This window comes from Hirundo rustica, chromosome 3, assembly GCF_015227805.2.
Source record: "Hirundo rustica isolate bHirRus1 chromosome 3, bHirRus1.pri.v3, whole genome shotgun sequence".
NCBI lineage: Eukaryota > Metazoa > Chordata > Aves > Passeriformes > Hirundinidae > Hirundo > Hirundo rustica.
Window position 1 is genome coordinate 21,769,050 of NC_053452.1, and position 20,193 is coordinate 21,789,242.

Below are 20,193 nucleotides of genomic sequence, written 5' to 3' on the forward strand. Positions count from 1 at the left end.
GCATTGACCAGTGTCTTTGTTTCTCCATCCTAGTGCTGTTGCCCTTTCCCTGTGGTTGGTTTCCTCACCATATTGGAAAGTGATGAATGTAGAGATGGGGGTTCTTCCCTGGCTTTCAGAGGTCTGAAATTGAGGTAGCTTTTCAGGAGCCCTTTATTCTTGCACGAGATGTGAGACTCGTACTCCCAGTACATGGAGTATGGTCCAGACATAACGGAGGATGCATCAGCTCCTTCTGAATAGCAATGCTATGTGTTTAGGGAGAGGGTGAGGACCTTTACATTCCTCCACTGAGGAGGAATGGTTTGGACTCCAGCTGAACCAAGAAAAGAGGGACAGGGTTCCAGTTGCTGAGCTGTTGGATCACATCCTTCAGAAAAGTGAGAGGAAATGTACCTTGGATGAGTAATCAGGAAGAAAAACCTTCAATTTGTCTTCATTCTTATCTAACTAACATTTTCACTAAAAAAGTGTATGGGCAGAACAAAAAATGAATCTTGACCTTTGAAGATCATAGTTCTTTGCGGTAACTGTGATTCAAAAAAGTATTCATTTTAATAGAAGTCACCATATCTACCATGCAATTTTGTAAATATTCTTTGCAGGTTCTCTGTCCAGATGGTAAATACAGCTGCATTGTTTACTCGCTTCTTTCTCCCTTCTGTTTTGAAAGAACAGGACTTTTAAACTCTGTTTAAAAGTTGAATAGTTACAGTCTGTTCAATATTTCTCTTTTCTCCTCTCTCTCAACAAATTAAAAAAAAATGCTCTCAGGCTTATTTTTTTTCTGTTCCATTTAAAATTTTCTCCTCCCCAACTCATACTCCCATTCTTGTTGCTAATGAATGTATCATCTAAAAATAGATATGTTCATCATTCTATAATATTTTGTATCTTTCTAGATTGGAGGCCAGTGTAATTGTAAGAGACATGTGTCTGGCAGACAATGCAATCAGTGCCAGGAAGGATTCTACAATCTGCAACAGTCAAACCCTGATGGCTGCAGTCCCTGTAACTGTAATACCTCTGGGACAGTCAATGGAGATATTACCTGTCACCAAAATTCAGGACAGTGCAAGTGCAAAGCAAATGTTATTGGTATGTGTAATGCAAGAGTTCAGAGCCATTTTTCTTGTTTTCTCTGGAAATAAAACACACTTGGTTTCTAAATGGAAGGTATAGAAAGCTTCTTTGCTGAAGGCAGATTGCAAAAATGAATGAAATTAACTGTTGAAAAATTATTAATTTAATAATTCTATCAAACTACAGCTTGAAGCTTAGTTTAATCAACCCTTTAGAAGTTTCTTTATGACATAGCTACGTTAACTTACATAGCTCCATACTAATAAGTCACAGAAATAATGTAATTTGCTTACTGTGTAGATGTTTCTTGTAGGAAATTAGCACTTTTTCAATGTGTTTTGTACTTAATGAGTTCTAAGCAAATCGTTTCCATGCTAGTTTTCTTAATAGACCAAAATAAATGGATTTTTTTCTCAAAGTATTCTGTGCTACAGGGTCCTTTGTGATAAATCTATCAATTTTTTTCTATTATGTTTCTTTGAACTGTTCCTATGAAATGCAAAATAAGTCAACATAATTCCACAGATCATGTACATAGCTAGGGTTAGTTATCAAGGGCCACATAATTTTAATTTTGTAATTCAATGCCAAGCTGATTATAATAAACTGCTACCTTCTGTGTTATTTATCATTTTTTTCACAAGACGTGCTTTTTTGTTTGTTACTCCCACAGGTATTTTTCAGAAATTAGATTTGATTATAGCAATTTATTACTTCCAGCATATTTGAGGGGAGCCACAGCCACATAAGGACAAAATTTATCAAGTGCCCAAAATACACAGTATATATAATACACTTTGAAATGTTGATGTATGGGAATATTATGCAAGGAGAATTTCCTGATAAAGTGAGCCTTGCATGGTAACTGTACATGTCTCAGTCTATACATATGTCTCAAAAAGAAAAATTCCTCTTCTGCTTTGTTATTAACAGAATTAGTAATCTATTTTTTTCTTCACCCTAACCAGGTTCTGGGTTGCATTAATAATGTTCAAGTACATGTTAATATATTTGATATTATATACACTCTCAGTTGTAAATGTTGACTCATATTTAATGTTGTCTTTGTTGCTTTTGGAAATTAGAAGAAAGAAGAAAATGCAGAATAACAACAATTAATGAAAATACCTCTAAACAGATTGAAGCCTGAACAGTTTCATTCCTTTTTCCTGTGGAATGCTGTATTTTTCATACCGTGAAAAGGGTGCTAAGAGTAGAAAACCTCTGTGCATCTTAAATCCTTTCTCTACCTTCAAGAAAAAGGACTTCAGAGCATTCTTAATTATATATTCTTTTTCCACATTTGATGTTTGAACCTGTGAAAAACACTTTTTTAATTTGGTGACAGTTTGGCAGACAAGAAATGCACAGTCTGGTTCTCACATATTTGGTTATCGACATATTACATTTTCTCCCTGTGATGAAAACATTAAAAATTGTTTTTATTTTCACTGAAATAGTTGTTTTAAAAAAAATAGATCTGTGTATCTGTGCTTTTTGTACTTATCTGTAGCAATGATGGGGGGCTGTAGTTATGCAAGTGATTGTTTGCAGGATAAAGATCTAATTCTTTCCAGGCTAAGTTATCTTTTTTGTTTTCCAAACCAATTTTTAATAAGTTTCTGTATATTGAAACATGTGCAGCAAACTTACCAAGGAACTTTCCTCTTCGGATTTCTAAACTGGTTTTTAGAGCAATCTGTCTGTTGCCGTTATATCTAGTTAAACAAACATGGTAACAGAAAAATGCAACTATGGACTGCAATGTTATGAAACATGAACTGTTAGAGTTAACACAACTGTTAAATCTTACTAATGATTCTATCACCAGTAAAATACATTAGCACCAATAATTTTATTAAAGTAGGTCATTCATCTAGAGTAAAAAGGTAGAAGAATGTGAATTAAATGCCAAGCGTGCTAACTCCCCTGTACTTGTTAACATTGAATGTGATGCCCTGTAGGCCTTCCTCAGTATCGTTAGGAATAGATTACCTGTCAGGAATATGTATGGCATATTCAAATAAGCACTGCGCATATTTTTAAAACTGATATGATATGAATCCATGTAGACCAATTTTAATAGTTCAAAATGAGTCATAATTCTTGTTAACAATACAGTTATTTTTAAAATTTGCAGCAATAGTGGTCCTTTTTTATTTTCCTTATTGAAATTAAATGATATGCCTTAGGTGAGTCATTCATCACTGTTAGAAGAACTCGCCTTCTGTTGGAGTTTTTTGAGTTTTCATCCATATATATAATGCATTCCCTACCATTTTTAGTTTTATTTTTCTACATGTAAGTTGCTGGATGTATTTTTGTATGGTTTTGTATTTTTTTTTAAATCACGACAATATTTTGATGGAAGATTGTGTTTATATTTTGCTATGTGAAACAATTAAGTCATAGCTTCATAGTGAATGATTTTGCCACTGCAAGGGAAAAATACATAACTGAATTTGCATTTTTCATATAATAATCTAGTTTGCTTTCTTGTAATGTACATTTTATAAACTAACATATAAATGCCATCCCTTGGGGCAGGGATAAAGCAAGCATTGACTTTGAAAACAAAGCTAATAAAACTACAGGATGAAGCATGAAGAAAACAGTTTCTATTTTAATGTACTGCAGGAGTTAACTAAATCATACGTTTAGATAAAAATATTTCATTTTGGATTATGGAAAATATTTTCTGCTTTCAGTAAGGGCTAACAATAAAGACTAACATGAATGCAATCAATGATAAAACTGAAGTACGATGTTAAGCAAATAATTTGTTATAGTTTAACTTGTGCTGTCCTAGTGTATATTTAATGTTTTTAATACAATATATAAATCTATAATCAGAACAGATTGTGAGCCCAGTGCAATTCTCTGTGTATTGCATTTCTACAATATAGGGTGAAGAGTTCACATAGGCATTGATTGTGCAACAAGTGCCATTCTGGGGGACAAAGAGATTAATTCTGCTTTGTCTTAGAAATGTTACAAAGAATCTCTTGCAGAAGTATCTTAAATTGTATTGAGAAGCCAGCAGAAATGCATTGCTTCTGAAACAAATTGGAAAAGTAAACAGATTTTTGGGATGCCACAGTTATTCAATTGATTTGTGCAGCCTTGTCACTCCTGTTAATGATGCCGGTGAAGTATATCAGTCCTCCCTCTCTTTTTTTTTTATTCCATGTGTAGGATACTTACCGTTTTTAAAAATGAAATTAATTGCTTTCAAGATTTTTTTTTTTTTTTTTTAATTAATTCCTTTTCTCTTTCCAGGTCTGAGGTGTGATAGTTGCAATTTTGGATTTAAAGCTCTCAGATATTCTAATGAAGATGGATGTGAGCCTTGTTGGTGCAACAGCCACGGCTCAGTGAGCCAATTCTGCAACCCTCTCTCTGGGCAGTGCAATTGTAAAGAACGAGTGAAAGGGCTTCTCTGTGACACCTGCATGGACAACTTCTATGGGCTGGATGTAACTGGTTGTAAGGCTTGCGAATGTGATGCTGCAGGGTCGATTTCGGGAACCGTGTGCGACGCGAGGACGGGGCAGTGTGCGTGTAAACCAAATATTGGGGGAAGGCGCTGCAACGAGTGCCTGGATGGGTACCACAGAGTGCAGAAAGGTCACTCCTTCCTTTGTCTGCCATGTAACTGCGAGAAGGCAGGGACAGTAAATGGCTCTCTGCTTTGTGACAAATCGACAGGACAATGTCCTTGCAAAGCTGGTGTGACTGGCCTTCGGTGCAGTCAGTGCATGCTGCAGACGTACAACCTCAGCGTGAGCAACGCCCGCGGCTGCCAGCCCTGCGACTGTGACGCTCTGGGCACGTTAGCAGGAACAGTTTGTGACCATGTTTCTGGGCAGTGTGTCTGTCTGCCTCAGCGCCAGGGGAGAAGGTGTGATGAGTGTAAACCAGGTAAGGAAATTGGAAGACAATTGATTTGGTGTAGTAAGTTTTGCTTTGTTTGTTATCATCTCATACAGTTTTTAATGTGTTTAGACAGCTTCATGTCTGACATGTCTCTGACATATGTTATAATCATTTTTCCATTTCTTCCTAACTCTGTGAGAACAACACATTATTTTCCTAATCACCATCAAATATTTATTCTCTTTGCAGATGTTGTATAATTTGTACTATTACTGCAGTTTCAACGTGTCCAAAACAAAGCTAGGCTACTTCTAGATATCGAGAAAAATATACAAATTATCATGTCCCAATCCCTGAATAAGAGGTAAATTGGCATAATCTAATGAATAGCAGCTATCCTCATAATGAAAAATGTGGTTTTGGAAGGCAGAGTGCATGCTCTTCAGGAAGGACACTTCATGCATAAAGCTGAGCATGGCAGGAGGCGCAGAGATGGTTGCTTAAACTTTGATGAGGCTGGCAAATGTGCCACTTAGAAAGCATTCACCTGCCTTGATGTTTTGGGGTTGTGCTGGCTTGCACAAGGACTGCTTACAGTTTGGCCCTACAAGTAGGTGATATTTGCAGTTTGCTACATATTGGTTCAAGATTTTGTGCCGTATTTTTAAACAGAGTTTAAAAGTCTATCATAACTGGGGAGCTCTGTAGTTATGTATCAATGTTTTTGTTTTAAAAAGTAGGTGGATAAAGTGAAACTATAGGTAATGGTAACCTACCTTTCATCATAATATTAACCAGATAGATTTAGTTCAAGTTAAATACATATGCAATTTATTCAAGTAGCAGGTCACATTAAAAAGGTACATTATAGCTCCACTGGTTTTAATATGCCATTCAATAATTTGAACAGAGGTTAAAAAAGCTGCTTAACCTCCATTAAGTATTTTTTAAAATGCTTTCATTTAAATTATTTTAGGTACATATACTAATAAATAAGGCAACATTCTGTTTTTCTTAGTTCCTCCTCCAGTGCTATTTGACCTGCTATAGCAGCTATATTTGACCCTCTGTAGCAGCCACTTAATCAGAGATCGGCAGAGGAGTGATGTCAAGGCTCCCCGAGTCAGTGACCGCCCTTGTCCTTGGAAAAGAAAGGCCAGGGTTTATGCAGAACTAAATGGTTTAAAAAGGTTTAATTGATAGTGTGAACAGGCTGGTTTGTAGAAAAGCTTACATGGCCCTCAGAGGAATAGTCCCACAATAATTCCTGGTAAAACCAGAAATAATTAAAAAAAGTATTTGTGTAAGTAATATTTTTAAATTTTCTAACTATTAGCTATAAGCATGTATGTGCTGAGCTCTGTGCTGCGGGTGAAAGTGTAAATTCTTATATTTGTAAAAGCACTGTATTGATCTTAGAAAAGCACAATGAGCTGTGCTATTTTCACTGTTTCAGTGAGAGCTCATTTAGATGTTTAATATTTCTGACTTCTGTATAAATATTCTTTGTTAGTATGTGCCAAAAGAGACTTTTCTCCAAAACAAAGAAGGATATAAAAATCTTCCATATAGAAGATTTTAATTGGTTTCAAGTACTGTAAACATGTCCCATGACATTGTCTTGGGACAAGGATAAGAATACATACTCCAGATGTATATGAAAATGTACTCTAAGTGTATACGTAGCCATCACAGCCTAATTAAAACAAACAGAAAGGAGTGAATACTGGCAGCCAGGAAAACATACGAAGGATTTCTGAGTCTGTTGGGATATTTCAAGTCTATGATACAAGTAAAGTTGCATTTAAAATAATATCCCAGTGTAGCATATCTTTTATGTGCTTTGATAAAATCCAAGAAGTTTCCAATGGTTGCCAAAATCTTAATGCAGGAAGAGTTGTCAATTGAGAAAAGGTCAAGCTGGTTGTAGCTTTTGGAAATTGTTGATAGGGAGATTGTTTTTCTTAAATCTCTTTTTGGCACGTTCAGCCATGTGTTTCATCTGTTAGGCTGTATCCATGACCTCCTGTTTTCCAGTCTGTTTTCATACAAGTAACATTTTGGTAGATTGATGTATATTTATTTTTTCTTTAAACTAATGGTGTATGCAGAGAGGAATGCTTGATTCTAGCATGAATCAAAATGAAAGAGCAGTTTTTCCTTGTACAGAAACTTGCTTTTGAGATGTCCTAGGTTGCATTGGTTGAAACACAGGCTCTCTTCAGCCCCCAAATCATTGTGAGCATTTTGTCCCTGCCTCATTCTGGAACCGTGTTGATGAGTGGGATTTGTGCCACACAAATCCTATCCAACACAGGTCTTGGATCTTGTTACGAGAGCAGCAAAGCTGTAAAAGCAGCATTTTGTTTTGTAATTTCTTTACTCCATAACCACAGGTTTGCATAGAATGCTACATAGTATGGAAAAGATGAGAAGTAACATGTAGGATGTGTGTCCGGGCACCAGTACTGAGGGTTTATGTACATACTACCTCTCTTGGCCAGAAGAATGTGAATTATCTTGTGACGACATTGCTACTGTGGTTAACTGTGCATTTTGAAGCCCAGCCTGTGGTTAAAAATGAGCTTTACTGCCATAGATGGTAAGCATGCAAAAGTGCCAAGGAATTGGTCATGTATTCCTTCTCTGTACAGTGGGAGAAATGCTAAGAGGATGATTAAAAAAAAGAAGCTGAATACTTTGCTATGACTTTCATTCTTCCTTTTGAAAAGTGTGTTTGATTGACAAATGTGATCAGTTATGGTTGAATTGGAAAAAATTCTAAGAATAAGCCTAATACTAGTTACATACATAGATCTCAGAGAGATTTGCGGTGGCTGTCTTAAAATTGGAAATTGGCTCTATTACACAACAGTGGATCCTTCATAAAGCAACTTTTATGAGCCCTTCTAACCTTGCTGTAAATTAAGCTTGCATTAAGTTGTTACTCTTTCCTAGATGGAGGCAAATTGTAGATGGTGAAAGTAAATAATAATGATTATGACAAACAGTGTGAATTTCTAATCTCATGTTTCCTCTTTTTCCTCTACATTTGATCATGGTAATTCACTTACAAATTAGTTGGGAGAAGAAATTTTTTGCATTTTCCTATCCCTCACTTTCAAAAAAAGTTTTGCCTTTGCCTGTTACTTCAACTTTTAGAGTGTTTCTAAAAGATGATAATAAAAAATATCCTACCAAATCCTTCACTACTCTACATGGATTAGTCAGTGTGGCTGTAGGAGAGCCAGGATGTTTAACACTATCGTGTAGATTTTAATTAGTAATTTCACTGCTATGATAAAAACATATATGCTGTATAATTGAGCCTGCTCAGGGAAAATTAATTTATTTTCTAGCGACGTGTTTATTTGCCCATTATAGACTTCTCTTAGATGTCACTTTTTACAAAAGAATCACAGAATCATACTTCTATGCATAATTTCAGATGGACAAGTATCCGGTTTAGCCTGAGTGCTTATCATTTACTGCAACTATAAAGTGGGTCCTGCAGAAGTGCTTTGACCTTCTGCACGAGTCCAAAGCCTAAACTTGTTTCCAGCCTTCCTGTTAGGTTCTTCGAGTGGAGTCGTTCATTGTGCTCAGGAGTGACATTGCTGGGAAATGGTCTCCTCTATTTATGCACAGGATGGGCACTGCAGCGCGCAGAGAAGTGCAGCAGGAGATAATACATGTTGCCTCACTAATAACTTCAGGCTATTTGCTCTCTGTGCTGCCTCAGTTTGGGGCCTCTCTGGAATAAAGTGCCAACAGCGTGGTTTTTTATGATGCGAATGTATGTTAACTGGAGACTGATATCACTTCACTGTCCACTTGAGATTTATCTCACCGAGGACCAGAGGCTAAACTTGAACAAAGATTTGAGCAGTAAAATTCTAATGTTTTCAATTTGTTTAGTTCCTCTGCTATTTGGATATGAGCTCACAGTGCAGCACTGCTGCAAAGACAGAGAATACCACCCTAGGGGTGTATATATAGAGCTATCTCTTGTAAGACAAATAATAAGGCCTTGGGCAATATGACATGTTACGATACAATTTTGGGCTCCTTATTATAAAGCAGGACATCGGGAAGTTATTGGACAGCAAAAAATGTTCAGTAGCTGAGAACATGACTAAGAAACTACTGATTAAACTTGATCTGGAGAGAGGGCAAGTGTCTGAGAAGTCTGTGCAAATGCTGCATATCACACTAGCAGCTGAAATTTTTCTATTGAAGTTGTACAATAATAACTAATAGCAACCAGCTAAGGGAGATAGAAACTCCTATCAATGGGCCTGTTTTAGGATTCATGTTCCAAGATAGGTACTTGTTGTTGTCTAGTGTCTCTTGATACCGTGGCATCAGGATCGTTTGCAGAGCTCACGTGCATTGCTACATTTTTAATAAACTACCACTTCAAGGGGGGAGGGGGAAAAATAAAGAGAAGAGCCACTTGTGGGGGGGGGGGGAACTAAAAAAAAAAAGAAAAAGTTGAAAGTTTATTAATAATCAGGTAAAACCAGAAAATGTTTTGGAAACTTATGTAATTATATTTTTACTAGCATGCCATTACTTGAATTGTTTTCTGATCAGCAAGAAATTATAAGAATGAAATAAGTCCATACATAAAATAAATTATGCAAGTGGAACAGCATCATTAAGAGAATGTGTGTAAAAGCTCCTTTTGTTAGGAACTTCTGATGAAGTTGTGAATAATGAGTGAATTCTTGAATCACCAGATTAGAGGTGTATACCCTGTATCTAACTGTATTTATCAGTAATAGATAAATACCAGCATAAATAAAGATTGCTTGTGAGGGCAATAGGATGAAACATAGCACAGCAGAAACATACCAGATATACTGTGGGGAATGTGAAATGAATGCTCAAATTCATAATTGGAAATAATGCAGGAGCAGGACAGGATTCAGGTGAATGCTTTTCAATACCAGATCAGTAAGTTTATTCATTTCTGTGAAAGTATTTGTGTAGGTTACAAGCTCTGAGTTAAAGAGCGGTAAAATATAAACAAGAACCTAGAAATGTTCATCAAATGTAGTTTTTCCAAAGAGACATTATCTTGTTTCAAGGACTAAATCAACTATTGGTTGAGAAAAAATAAGAGACATTCTTAAGAAGATATGTGCATTTCTTATGGTTTGCAGCTGGCCATTTTCAGAGCTGAGAACTCAGACTAGAACGGACAAATGTCTCTTCTCTGTATGTTATTTTTTGTTTCTACTGCTTGTGGTGCGCTCATGAGTACTTCTCACATCCTTTCGTCTTTACTTTCCCCACAGACATGTTAATGTACTCCCCCTGCTTTGCATTTGCTCTGGCTAAGAGTCTGAAGAGAGATAAAAAGCATTCTCAAAATCCCTTTCTTTTGCAGGTTTTTATTTTTCTGCATCCAGCGTCACTGGCTGTCTGCCATGCCTGTGCCACATAGCTGGTTCTGTGACTCAGATCTGTGATAAACTCACTGGCCAATGTACTTGCCAAGATGCCTCCGTAACAGGACAGACATGTGAACGTTGCAAAGAACTTTATTTTGGATTTGACTCTGTCACAGGGAGGTGAGTATTTCTTTTTTTACAGGTCACTTATAACCTCCTTGTTACATTTTCCTCATGGCTCAGTCAAGGGTTTAGTGACAATGGAAAAGATGTGTTTTAGTTACGTTATTCCTTCTAAGAGTTCGTGTGTGCACTCTGATTTACATGTGATACATTACACAATCCCCTGTGCCCCCATGAGCTGAAGGAAATAGAAATTTTGCCACGGATTTAAGTAGTAACAGCATGAAAGGTGTCTAAGGCTAAGTTATAGCAATTTGTTGTTTCTCTGTTGTTTTCTCTGCATCTTCAGTAAGGTGTGTTGTTTTCTGAGGTGTTAAACATTGACTGTTAAAATGCAGGTAATTTGCCTTTCTTACAACTAGTGAATGCTATTGAAGATTTCAGGAAGATTTATTGGGGGCATCAGGGAGGGAAAGGGAAACCTACAGATATCCCTGACTTCTCAAATTTCTTTTGGTAACAGCAGTACAAATATTCATTGCACCTTCACTCTTAAAACTTTGTTTTTCTAAAGCAGCGCATTCTTTTTCAACATTTTGTTGTATGCCATAGGGTAAGTTGTATTTATACTGTAGCCTGGGGTCTTTAGGTACAGTGAAATTATAGGGATTCTCTGGATTATAAGGGGAAAACATTTGTATAGTGCACTATTATTTCAAGTATTGCTCTATCTTTTTTTTCCAGGATCATCTTTCTTGCTTAGTCCTCACAATCTCAATTTCCTTTTAATATATTGTCCAAAGATTGCACAGCTCTTATACTATTATCTTTTCATGCAGATTGATGGTGTTAAATTGTTTTATTTAGTATCTTTGCCTTTTAAAAAACCGATCCCACATACCACAGGCAAAAGCAAAATCTACAGTGTTCTGCTCCCTCTTCTTCTCTCCCCTAGCTAGTGTGGGATAAACATGCATTTAGGTAGTGATTAGCAGTGTAATAATGCATATATTTGACATTAGTCTGCAGATTTTTCACTTTAACTTTTATGTTACTGTCACTCATTAGGAGATTTTTTAAAATTATTTTTTACTGTTTTGGGTCACAGAGGCATCAGCTAATAGCCATAAAGTAATCTGTAGGAATAAGGACTTCCTATTTTCATTTCCTGTCATTTATAACAGTGAGAAATAAAGTCTGTGTAATATTAAAGTTCTCTTTCAAATATATTTTCCTTATTATCAGTGATACTTTTTTTTTTTTGAGTTACTTGGAATAAATTCTCTGCTCGCCCCTCAGTTTTAGCACATTTGTGCTAAGCAATAGCTTTTCTGAGCTAGATATTTGCTTTCAAATACCTGGATTTTAAACTGTCTTTTGAAATTCAAAATGTGGAAATATAAATTATCTAGATCCAGATCTTGTTGTGAAGGTAGAAGCTTTTTAGAGTTCTGGAATTTCAATCTGAGTTGGCTTTAATGCATTAATACTAGTTAATCCTCCTGGCAGTATTGAAGACTACTTTGGTCCTATATTAACATGATTAGCTTATGTTGCATTTTCTTGGCTCCCTTTTCATTGTTGTCTTCTTGGGTGATGTACCTCTGTTCCTCAGGCAGAAACTTTTATCCACTGAAAATGATAATGCAGGTCTTTATTTGTTAATCTATTTTATTCCATTTCTTTAACTGTTAATATCTTCATAAAAAGAGTAATGTGGTTTTTCTTCCTCCATAAAGTTGCCAGGTCATTTAATCCATCCGTGCTCCGAGTGTCTTTTAAGGACAGAAAAGGATGCGAGGTATCTGTAGTGGCAAAGACATATCTGTTGTGATACACAGAGATTGTGAGGCTTTAAAATTCTCCCACTCCGTATGTGTATGTGAGCTGATTTGTTTTGTGGTGTTTTCCAGATAAAACAGGAACTCTGTATTCTTTAATGCATTTCAGGTTATGAAGCAGGAAAAAAAATCTTGGCAATTAACAAATTAGAAATACCAAGTGTTTGCAGCAGTCTGAGCAGTTCTGTAATGGTTGTGAGCGTCTGTACAAATTTGAAATGCTTTACTTCTGTATTGTTTACTATAATGAACTGGTCAATGGACATCACAAATTGTTTATCTGTTTATATATATATCTTGACAGATTACTGTTTATGAAATCCATTTAGCAAGTGAGGTTTTCCCATAAGGATGAAAAATGAAGATTTTAAACAGATTGCTGGAGAGGCTCTAACTGCACCTAGAGAGTCAATGTAATAAAGGTTTCTCTATATTAATATTACAAAAACCATTTATCCTCAGAAAATCAATATCACAATTCATCTTGGCATGACATTTCTCTTTCCATGTTTTAAAAGTCTGTTTTCCTTGATTATATATAATTCTGTTTTAATAAAACTCAAATATGTTTGACTCAGAATACCTTGAAAAAGTAGCATTTGGCAAGAATACTGCAAATATTTCTCACATGATTAAAAGTTACTTATCTTTTAAAAGAATTGGATTTTTTTTGAAAAATCTTAATTGACTGAATCCTTAATCCCGGCTGAAAAGCATGAACTATGCCTAACAACAAATCTAGTTCTAGTTTTTTTTCAGTTTAAGAACATGATGCAGGTCATTGCACAGAAATAACGTGTAATCCCATGGAGCAGAATATGGTGAAATATCTGCTGCTATTTGCAGGACCAGGAGCCTCATTCAGTAGAGGTGAAGGCAGGGAGCATACACTTTTCCTAGAAGAAAAATGCAACAAGCAGAAAGTAGCAGCCCCACCCTGCCAGGCTGAGAACTATCACTGTAACTGTATGGGTCTTGAGTTTAATTGTCATGTGTGAATGATAATCAAAACTAGAATAATCAGGGACAATAGGAGAAGCTTGTCTTTCTCTGTTTATCTATCCAGAAACTTTTGTTAACATTCCCCCCTAATAAATAATCAGCATGTAATGAAATTATGAAATAATAAAAAATACTGTCTCACTGAGCAAATAATTCCTTTTATTTTTTATTAACTAAACTGGGGTTTTAGTTATACTCAAAACAAAACCTCTATTTAAAGGGGGATTCGTATGCACTGTCTATAGATGAAAAGACTTTTGAAAAAATTGCCCTTTTCCCTTGACTGTAAAAGAGAGCAAACTACAGTATAGTGGTTTCCAAGAGAGAATGTATTTTATTTATTCTCAAAAGGATATTAGTCCATAAAACAAATTTGCAGCTTATTTTTCAGCTTTAGCTTTTATCAGCCTTTTTAAGGGTGTTGAATGATTCCCCAGGAGATCACACAGCACGAGCTGCTGTGGAGTAAAGGAGCTCTAATACAGAGAGCTCTGTGATAGGCAGAAAATGTATGTGAAGAGTTTCCTTAAGCTTGTTTAAAAATCTGTCACATTTAATGCCCATTTCACTGATTATTGACCTGAATTTTAGTGTCCTAATGTGAAAATAGTTTCCACCTTTCCCTCCTCTCTTCCTGCCTTAAAAAGCTGATACCGAAAACATAATTGAACTCACTTTTTTTTTCCTGCTTTCATGAAGATAGTAGGAGATACAGACCAAGGTGTGATGGTGGTGACTGGGAAGATGATAAAGTAACTTGTGTAAGGGCACCACCACATATTTCCTTGGGTCTGGTGAAACTGGCCAAGGAAAGATCAGCCAAATATAAATTGTGTCTTAGGGCTGGCAGAATAAAGGTGACATAGCATATCTGCCTTGGACTTCTCTGGTGTCGTCTTCTTCTTTTTGCTGCTTAATTACCTTGGGACCTGGCATCTGGAGTAATTTAAAATTCCATTGAGGCTGATGTTGCTTATGCCTGAGAACTGGATTTTTCCAGCTCAGGACAAGAGGAGGGAAATGCAGACTTCCCAGTATGTTTTAGCTACAATGTACCTTCCCACCTGTTTCGCAGACCATGTTTTTTCAGAGCTTTTAGTCTGCAGCAATTAAAATATAATGAAATTAGAATCTAAAGTGTGAAGTTTTATTTGCCATTCTTGACTTTGTTATGAGTAATAATGGCAGTCTGTATTGCAAGGGGTGGCATAACAGTATTTGTCGTCATTTGCTTTGCTTAGTTTCTGACGTGTTCAAACTCTTCGACTATCTGTACAATCTGACATTGGTATCTGTGCTATAAATGAGTGTCAGTGGGGAAATAGTGTATCAGGCAAAGAGCAAGTTGATCACAAGAGGTTTCACATGCAAAAGCCAAAGCATAAATTAATCCTGAAAGAATTCTACTGCTGCCAGAGAGATTTACAGAATTGAAGTGTGGCATTTGTGTGATATCAGTGCTTTGAAATTTTTTGTTATTTTTAATTTAATTTACTTTCACATTTAATTAATTATTCACTGTAGGTATTTCAAATTTTGTCCTTCAGGATGCAAGGAAATTGTGCTTTCTGTTGTAATGTTAGTATTTCTGCTGTTTTGTGTCCTGTCATTGTTTTAATCTGAGTTTTAGTCACCATTCATTCTCTTTATTCACAGCATGTTATTCTTTTCAACCTTAAGTTGCCTTTGTGGGCAAGAAATTATTAATTGAGTTATTTTTTCCAACTAAAACCTAGTTTTCCCTGAGGTAAAAGGTTGCCTATATTGTGCAGAAACCTCTTCAGCTAGTTGCGTATGTATCACTGAATTCATCAGTTCTCAAGAGTGGTTGTGTGAGTAAGGATGCAGGACTGAGTGCATAATGTGGTTATTACCAAACATTATTATCCAGTTTGTGTATGGATCAATATATATAAAAGCTCTTTCATTCTAAGCCATTTTTATATAAATTAGAATATTATTCTGGCAGTGAAATATTTATTTTTAAAGTGGGCACCTTTTTTGTAAGGGTTTTTTTAATCAGACTAATAGCTTTTCTGCTCTTTTTCAGACTACTGAACTGTTTATGATGTTTTAATTATGTTGCCTAAGAATCTTTTAAACAAAACCCTACTGTGCTTAACTGAAGTGTTGATGTGTGTTGATGACTTTCTTGATTTTCTTTTTGTTTGTTTGTTTATTTGTTTATAGATGTCAGCACTGTAATTGTCATCCTGCAGGAGCCATTAGTGGGACTTGTCATCTTGTTACTGGACAGTGTGTTTGTAAACAATTTGTAACTGGCTTGAAATGTGACAACTGTGTTCCTGATGCCAGTAATTTGGATGTCCACAACCTCTTTGGCTGCAGTAAAAGTAAGTGGATGTTAGGTCTTAAAAGCATGTTTTTAAAATTAAAGCTTTTAATTGATTTAGTGAGTATTGAATTAGGTCAGTAGTAATAAAACTGGGGTTTATTCCCTCCCCACCCCCAAGTATAGGTTCACTGAAGGTCTTGTGATTTTTACTGTATTTTAGGATTGTTTTTTAGAGAGACGTGTAAAATCCTTCGTGTCATACACACATTAGGCTTATAGTTTAACCCATGGGAGAAGTGATGACCCATAGTTTCCTTGTACATTTTCTTTGTAGTGACCAATCCAGAGTTCACCTTTTAGTCACACGAATGCAACAGCTTTCGTACAACTTACAGCTTAGCCCCTTTTCCTGCCACTGACAGGAGGCAGGACACCTACCTTCAGAAGGTCTGAAGAACAGAAGGTCTGTTCAAAACCCGCTCCTGATGATTCATTCCAAATATGCTCCTCAGTGCAATGTAGCTTTGCCTTTGTCCTCCTGGGGTGCTTTTTTGGTCAGTTTGGGAAAATATGTGATGTGATGTAACAGAGCATCATAAAATGGCATGCGTCAGGTGGGGCCAATGCTATATTGAGGGTCAGATCATGAATTGTAATGAAACAAGTTGCAATAGAACATCTGGATATAGAGGTCACCAGCACACAGTCTCCAAGCTGGCAGGGTTTTCAAAGAAGAAAAGGCAGAAGTATGTAATAAAAAAAATTTGAGTACTTAAGTTGTCTTTGGGTCATTATTCATACATGGGTTTTGAGGGCATCGTGTTATGCAGCACCAAAGCATGCAAGAAGGAGCTCAGCTCACTCTGGAAAAGCTGTGTTACATTTTGGTGGCACAGTTAACAGCCCTCATAAGTCCTGCAAGCAATGAGTGAGGAGCTCTGCAGATGCTAACTGGACATTTCTGCCAACAGGCCTAATTAATAATGGCCACACTGGTCCCACTGTGACAGTTAGCTCAGGTAGCCATGTGCAATGCAACAACAGGGTTAGACATTCCCGAGTTATCTCTGGATTATGTTTCTGGGTCTTCCTTCAGCAAAATATTTCTTTGTGTGTTCTGCATGGGTATTTATATTATATTTGTAACTATGATATATGAAAACCATAGATTTGCAAGCAGAAATGTAAATGCACGAAGTGTTTACAGGTAGAGACAGCTCTGACTTTGATATCAGTTTGTGTTTCACTATAAATCAGTTTAAATTTCAAATAATGTGTATTGTAGAATGCACAGCATTACAAATGGATATCATAAAGATACTGATTTGTTTCCAAAGACATTTTTTTTTAGCTTTCCTCAAAGTTTGGAAGTGTTTAAATAGTTTTGCTTTGTTTTTTCCCCATTTTTCTCCCCTTCTGTAGAAGGCACAATATCTATTCAAGCAGTTGATTGGCTTGTTGTTTCTTTTAAAAAAGTAAGATGTTTCAACTGAATGTACATGGCACTTTTATGATGCTGTTCGTCTTCAAACTGCTTTACAAACATAAGCCAACCTACTCATTCGTGTTGGGATACACGTTGAATAAAGGTCAATAGCAATTCAACTATAAAATTGATTAATAATTGTATGACACAGAAATAATATAATAGATTTTAGTTAGATTAAAGTACATGAGGCAGTATTCTAAATGATAAGCGGAGTCCTCTTCTGGACACAGAGGATATAGCAATTGAAATATTTTGGTTATTCATACCAAAATATTTGAACTTGTTGCAGACATATGGAGCCTTGCCTGGCTTGGCATTTGTGGTTATTTTCATTGCAGAACAGTATTTTGTTGACACATTCATTACTCATTATAAGTCTTTGCCAAGGGAAGCAAATGTAAGTTGATCTCACTGTCCAAATAGTGTTCTTTAAGGAAAAAGAACTTTTTTTCCTTAGCAATTTTTCTACTTGGCAGTATCTTAGATGCTGCACAAAAAAGTGCAATAAAGTACTTTGCTTGCATACTTAAAATTCAAACCAGAAAACCTATGGAAGCAATATGCAATAATGTGGGACTGCCAGTAGAGAATGAAGGTAATGCTGGTAAATTTCTGTGATTGCTCAGGCCTTGTAAGTATGTATTACATGGAGAGAAATTATTTTAAATGCCAAAGGGATTTAGGAACACTTATTTCCTCTGATTCTCAAACTTTGCTCCTGTAAGCACTTTAGCATACATTCACTTCTTAAGTGAGATGAACCCAAAAGCTCCAGATTGACAGCAAAACAACCTATGCTTTTTAAGGGGAGATGATGATGACGTTCAGTTCAGTTTAATGAATTCTAGAAATATTTTGTGCTATTTCTTGGCTGAGAGACTGCAGCAGAAGCAGGGCTTTTCATTATCTTACTCTACATAAAGAGCTTCATCTCACTTTCTAGATTTGTACTGAAAACCTGTATATAGTGTGGCCCGCTGATTTTGGCATAAGTCTCTACGTCTATGACTTGTGTGGCTTGAAGTCCTCATGACAGTTTCTGTCTGCAACTTCATTCTTTGCTTATTCTCTGGTGTTAGCTTGGCTGAACATATTTTAGTAATTAACTTTTGGTGATACTAAGCAAATATCCACATAATGAAGAAGATGGTAGTTTATAAAAAGAAGATAATAAAATCCATGCTTCTAATCTTGATGTTCTCCTATAATACTTAATGTAGGGAAGGAAAGTTAATTGGGTGGTTCTGAATCCAGCTCCTGGTAGCTTACTTCGTGTGCTGATTTCTGTGCTGCCCTGGGCTATTCTCATTCCTTGAGCAAAATGTTTTCCTCTAGATCCCTACTCCCTTGGTGAAGAAGATGGGGAAATGGCAGAGTCTGCCTTTGATAGCAGTTACTATCTCCAAAACAGATCTGTCTTGTTCTGTGCTAGTGTGCGGTGTAAGGAGGGACAGAGAGTAAGGCTCTCCTCAGTGTAACTGGATTACTCGAGGTAATAGTCCACAGAGAAAGCTGTGGATTCGTGCTCTGACCTGAATAATAACATAAATGTAGAATCATGGAATCATCTCGGTTGGAAAGGACCTTTGAGATAATTGACTCCATCCATCAAGACGTATGTTTATGTAAACATGTATATGAAGTTTAATTTCTGAGTATTAGCTATTATCTTAGGAAGAACCATGATCACACATATTTGGATTACAAAAGAGACATTAGGAAGGATTTTTAATGCTCTTTCTAAAAATGTGAGGCACTTGGCTTTTGAACTTCAAGTTTGTTTTTCTCTTTCTTGATACTAGTGCAATCAAGTAGTACATTTTGCAAAGTTAATGGAGGTGGTAGCAGAGTTGTATTTTGGCAAATAAACATCTCAAGCTGATTTCTTAAAATGTTAGATACCTTACTCATAGGTTTCAATTTAATTGGAAACAAACAGAAGTGAAATGCTTAAATAAACTTCAAAATTTTGCCCTTTATGTTTTTGTGATTTTATTATATTAAGTAAGCTTATTTTAACACTTCAGTAAAATCTAGACTTAGTTGGACTTTCCATTTGTATTTTACTAGAGGAATTTATGCCTTGTCTGTGCTAAAATTGAATGAATCCTTCTGAAAAAATAAGTCCTAATTGAACTAGAAACTTCAATAAAGTGACCATTTGAATAGATTCTCATTTTATAAAGGTCTTGAAATACATTTAAAACAAACCCCACCTGTTTGGAAAACACTTGCTTTATTTTGGAGTGGAAAGGAGGACTAAGTTTAGGGTCATTTCATCATTTCTTTAACTAGATACGCTTTTTTCATGGATAAAAAACTTAGTTGGAAAGTGTTTGGATGGATTGGTTTAATCTGTTAGTGTCTTACCCTGATGATTGTGCATTTCCTCAAAAGGGTTTTAGGATGAAAAATGCTTAGCAGTTTCTTTGCATTTTTCTTTAAATTTGTGTGATTACTGATTACCTTAATTTTTGAATCCTCAGTTTTTGTGTATGTTTTAGCTCCTTTACAGCAACCTCCTCCTACAGGAGAAGTTCTCAATTCCTCTGTTATCAATCTTTCATGGACTTCCCCTGACTCTCCAAATTCTAACAGGCTTATTTACCAGCTCTATAGGGATGAGGAAGAAATTTATACAACTGAAGACTACCATCCTTATAGTAAGTAAGGTGATATCAAAGATTTTGTATTTGTGTGTGTGTGTGTATCCATATGCATGTGTGGTGTTTCTTCTCACTCCTGTCATTATCATTCTCTGAGGTTTTAAATACATTATCCTGTTTCCCTATAATGAGTTACTGTTCTGTGTACTTAATTTTGCTTGAAAGGAATGAATACCCTAGTCTAAAATGCGGCAAATGGAATCACCCAAAATGACTGATAATTATTTTACTTTTTAATCTGAAAAACTTTAAAATTGACATACTGAAAGTATTTACAGCTGCCAAAACTTAAGAGTCAAAGTCACAGATGAAGAATTGGGGTGAACAGAAGAGACGGTAATGTGTTTAAACTTCTTTTTTTCATTTTCTTGGTTTTAAACTGTTAACAGATAGGAAAGCTTTTTGTGGCCTCTAACTT

The 20,193-nt window shown here is 35.9% G+C and overlaps 1 protein-coding gene across 1 annotated transcript in view; it reads left to right on the plus strand.

Moving 5' to 3' along the window:
* USH2A (usherin) overlaps positions 1-20,193 on the plus strand; it is a 391,984-nt gene that overhangs the window by 73,107 nt on the left and 298,684 nt on the right. Inside the window, exons 12-16 of the mRNA XM_040059986.2 lie at positions 903-1,098; positions 4,363-5,004; positions 10,355-10,538; positions 15,515-15,678; positions 19,614-19,772. Coding sequence (XP_039915920.1) covers positions 903-1,098; positions 4,363-5,004; positions 10,355-10,538; positions 15,515-15,678; positions 19,614-19,772 — 1,345 coding nt within the window. The remainder of the gene's footprint in view (positions 1-902; positions 1,099-4,362; positions 5,005-10,354; positions 10,539-15,514; positions 15,679-19,613; positions 19,773-20,193) is intronic.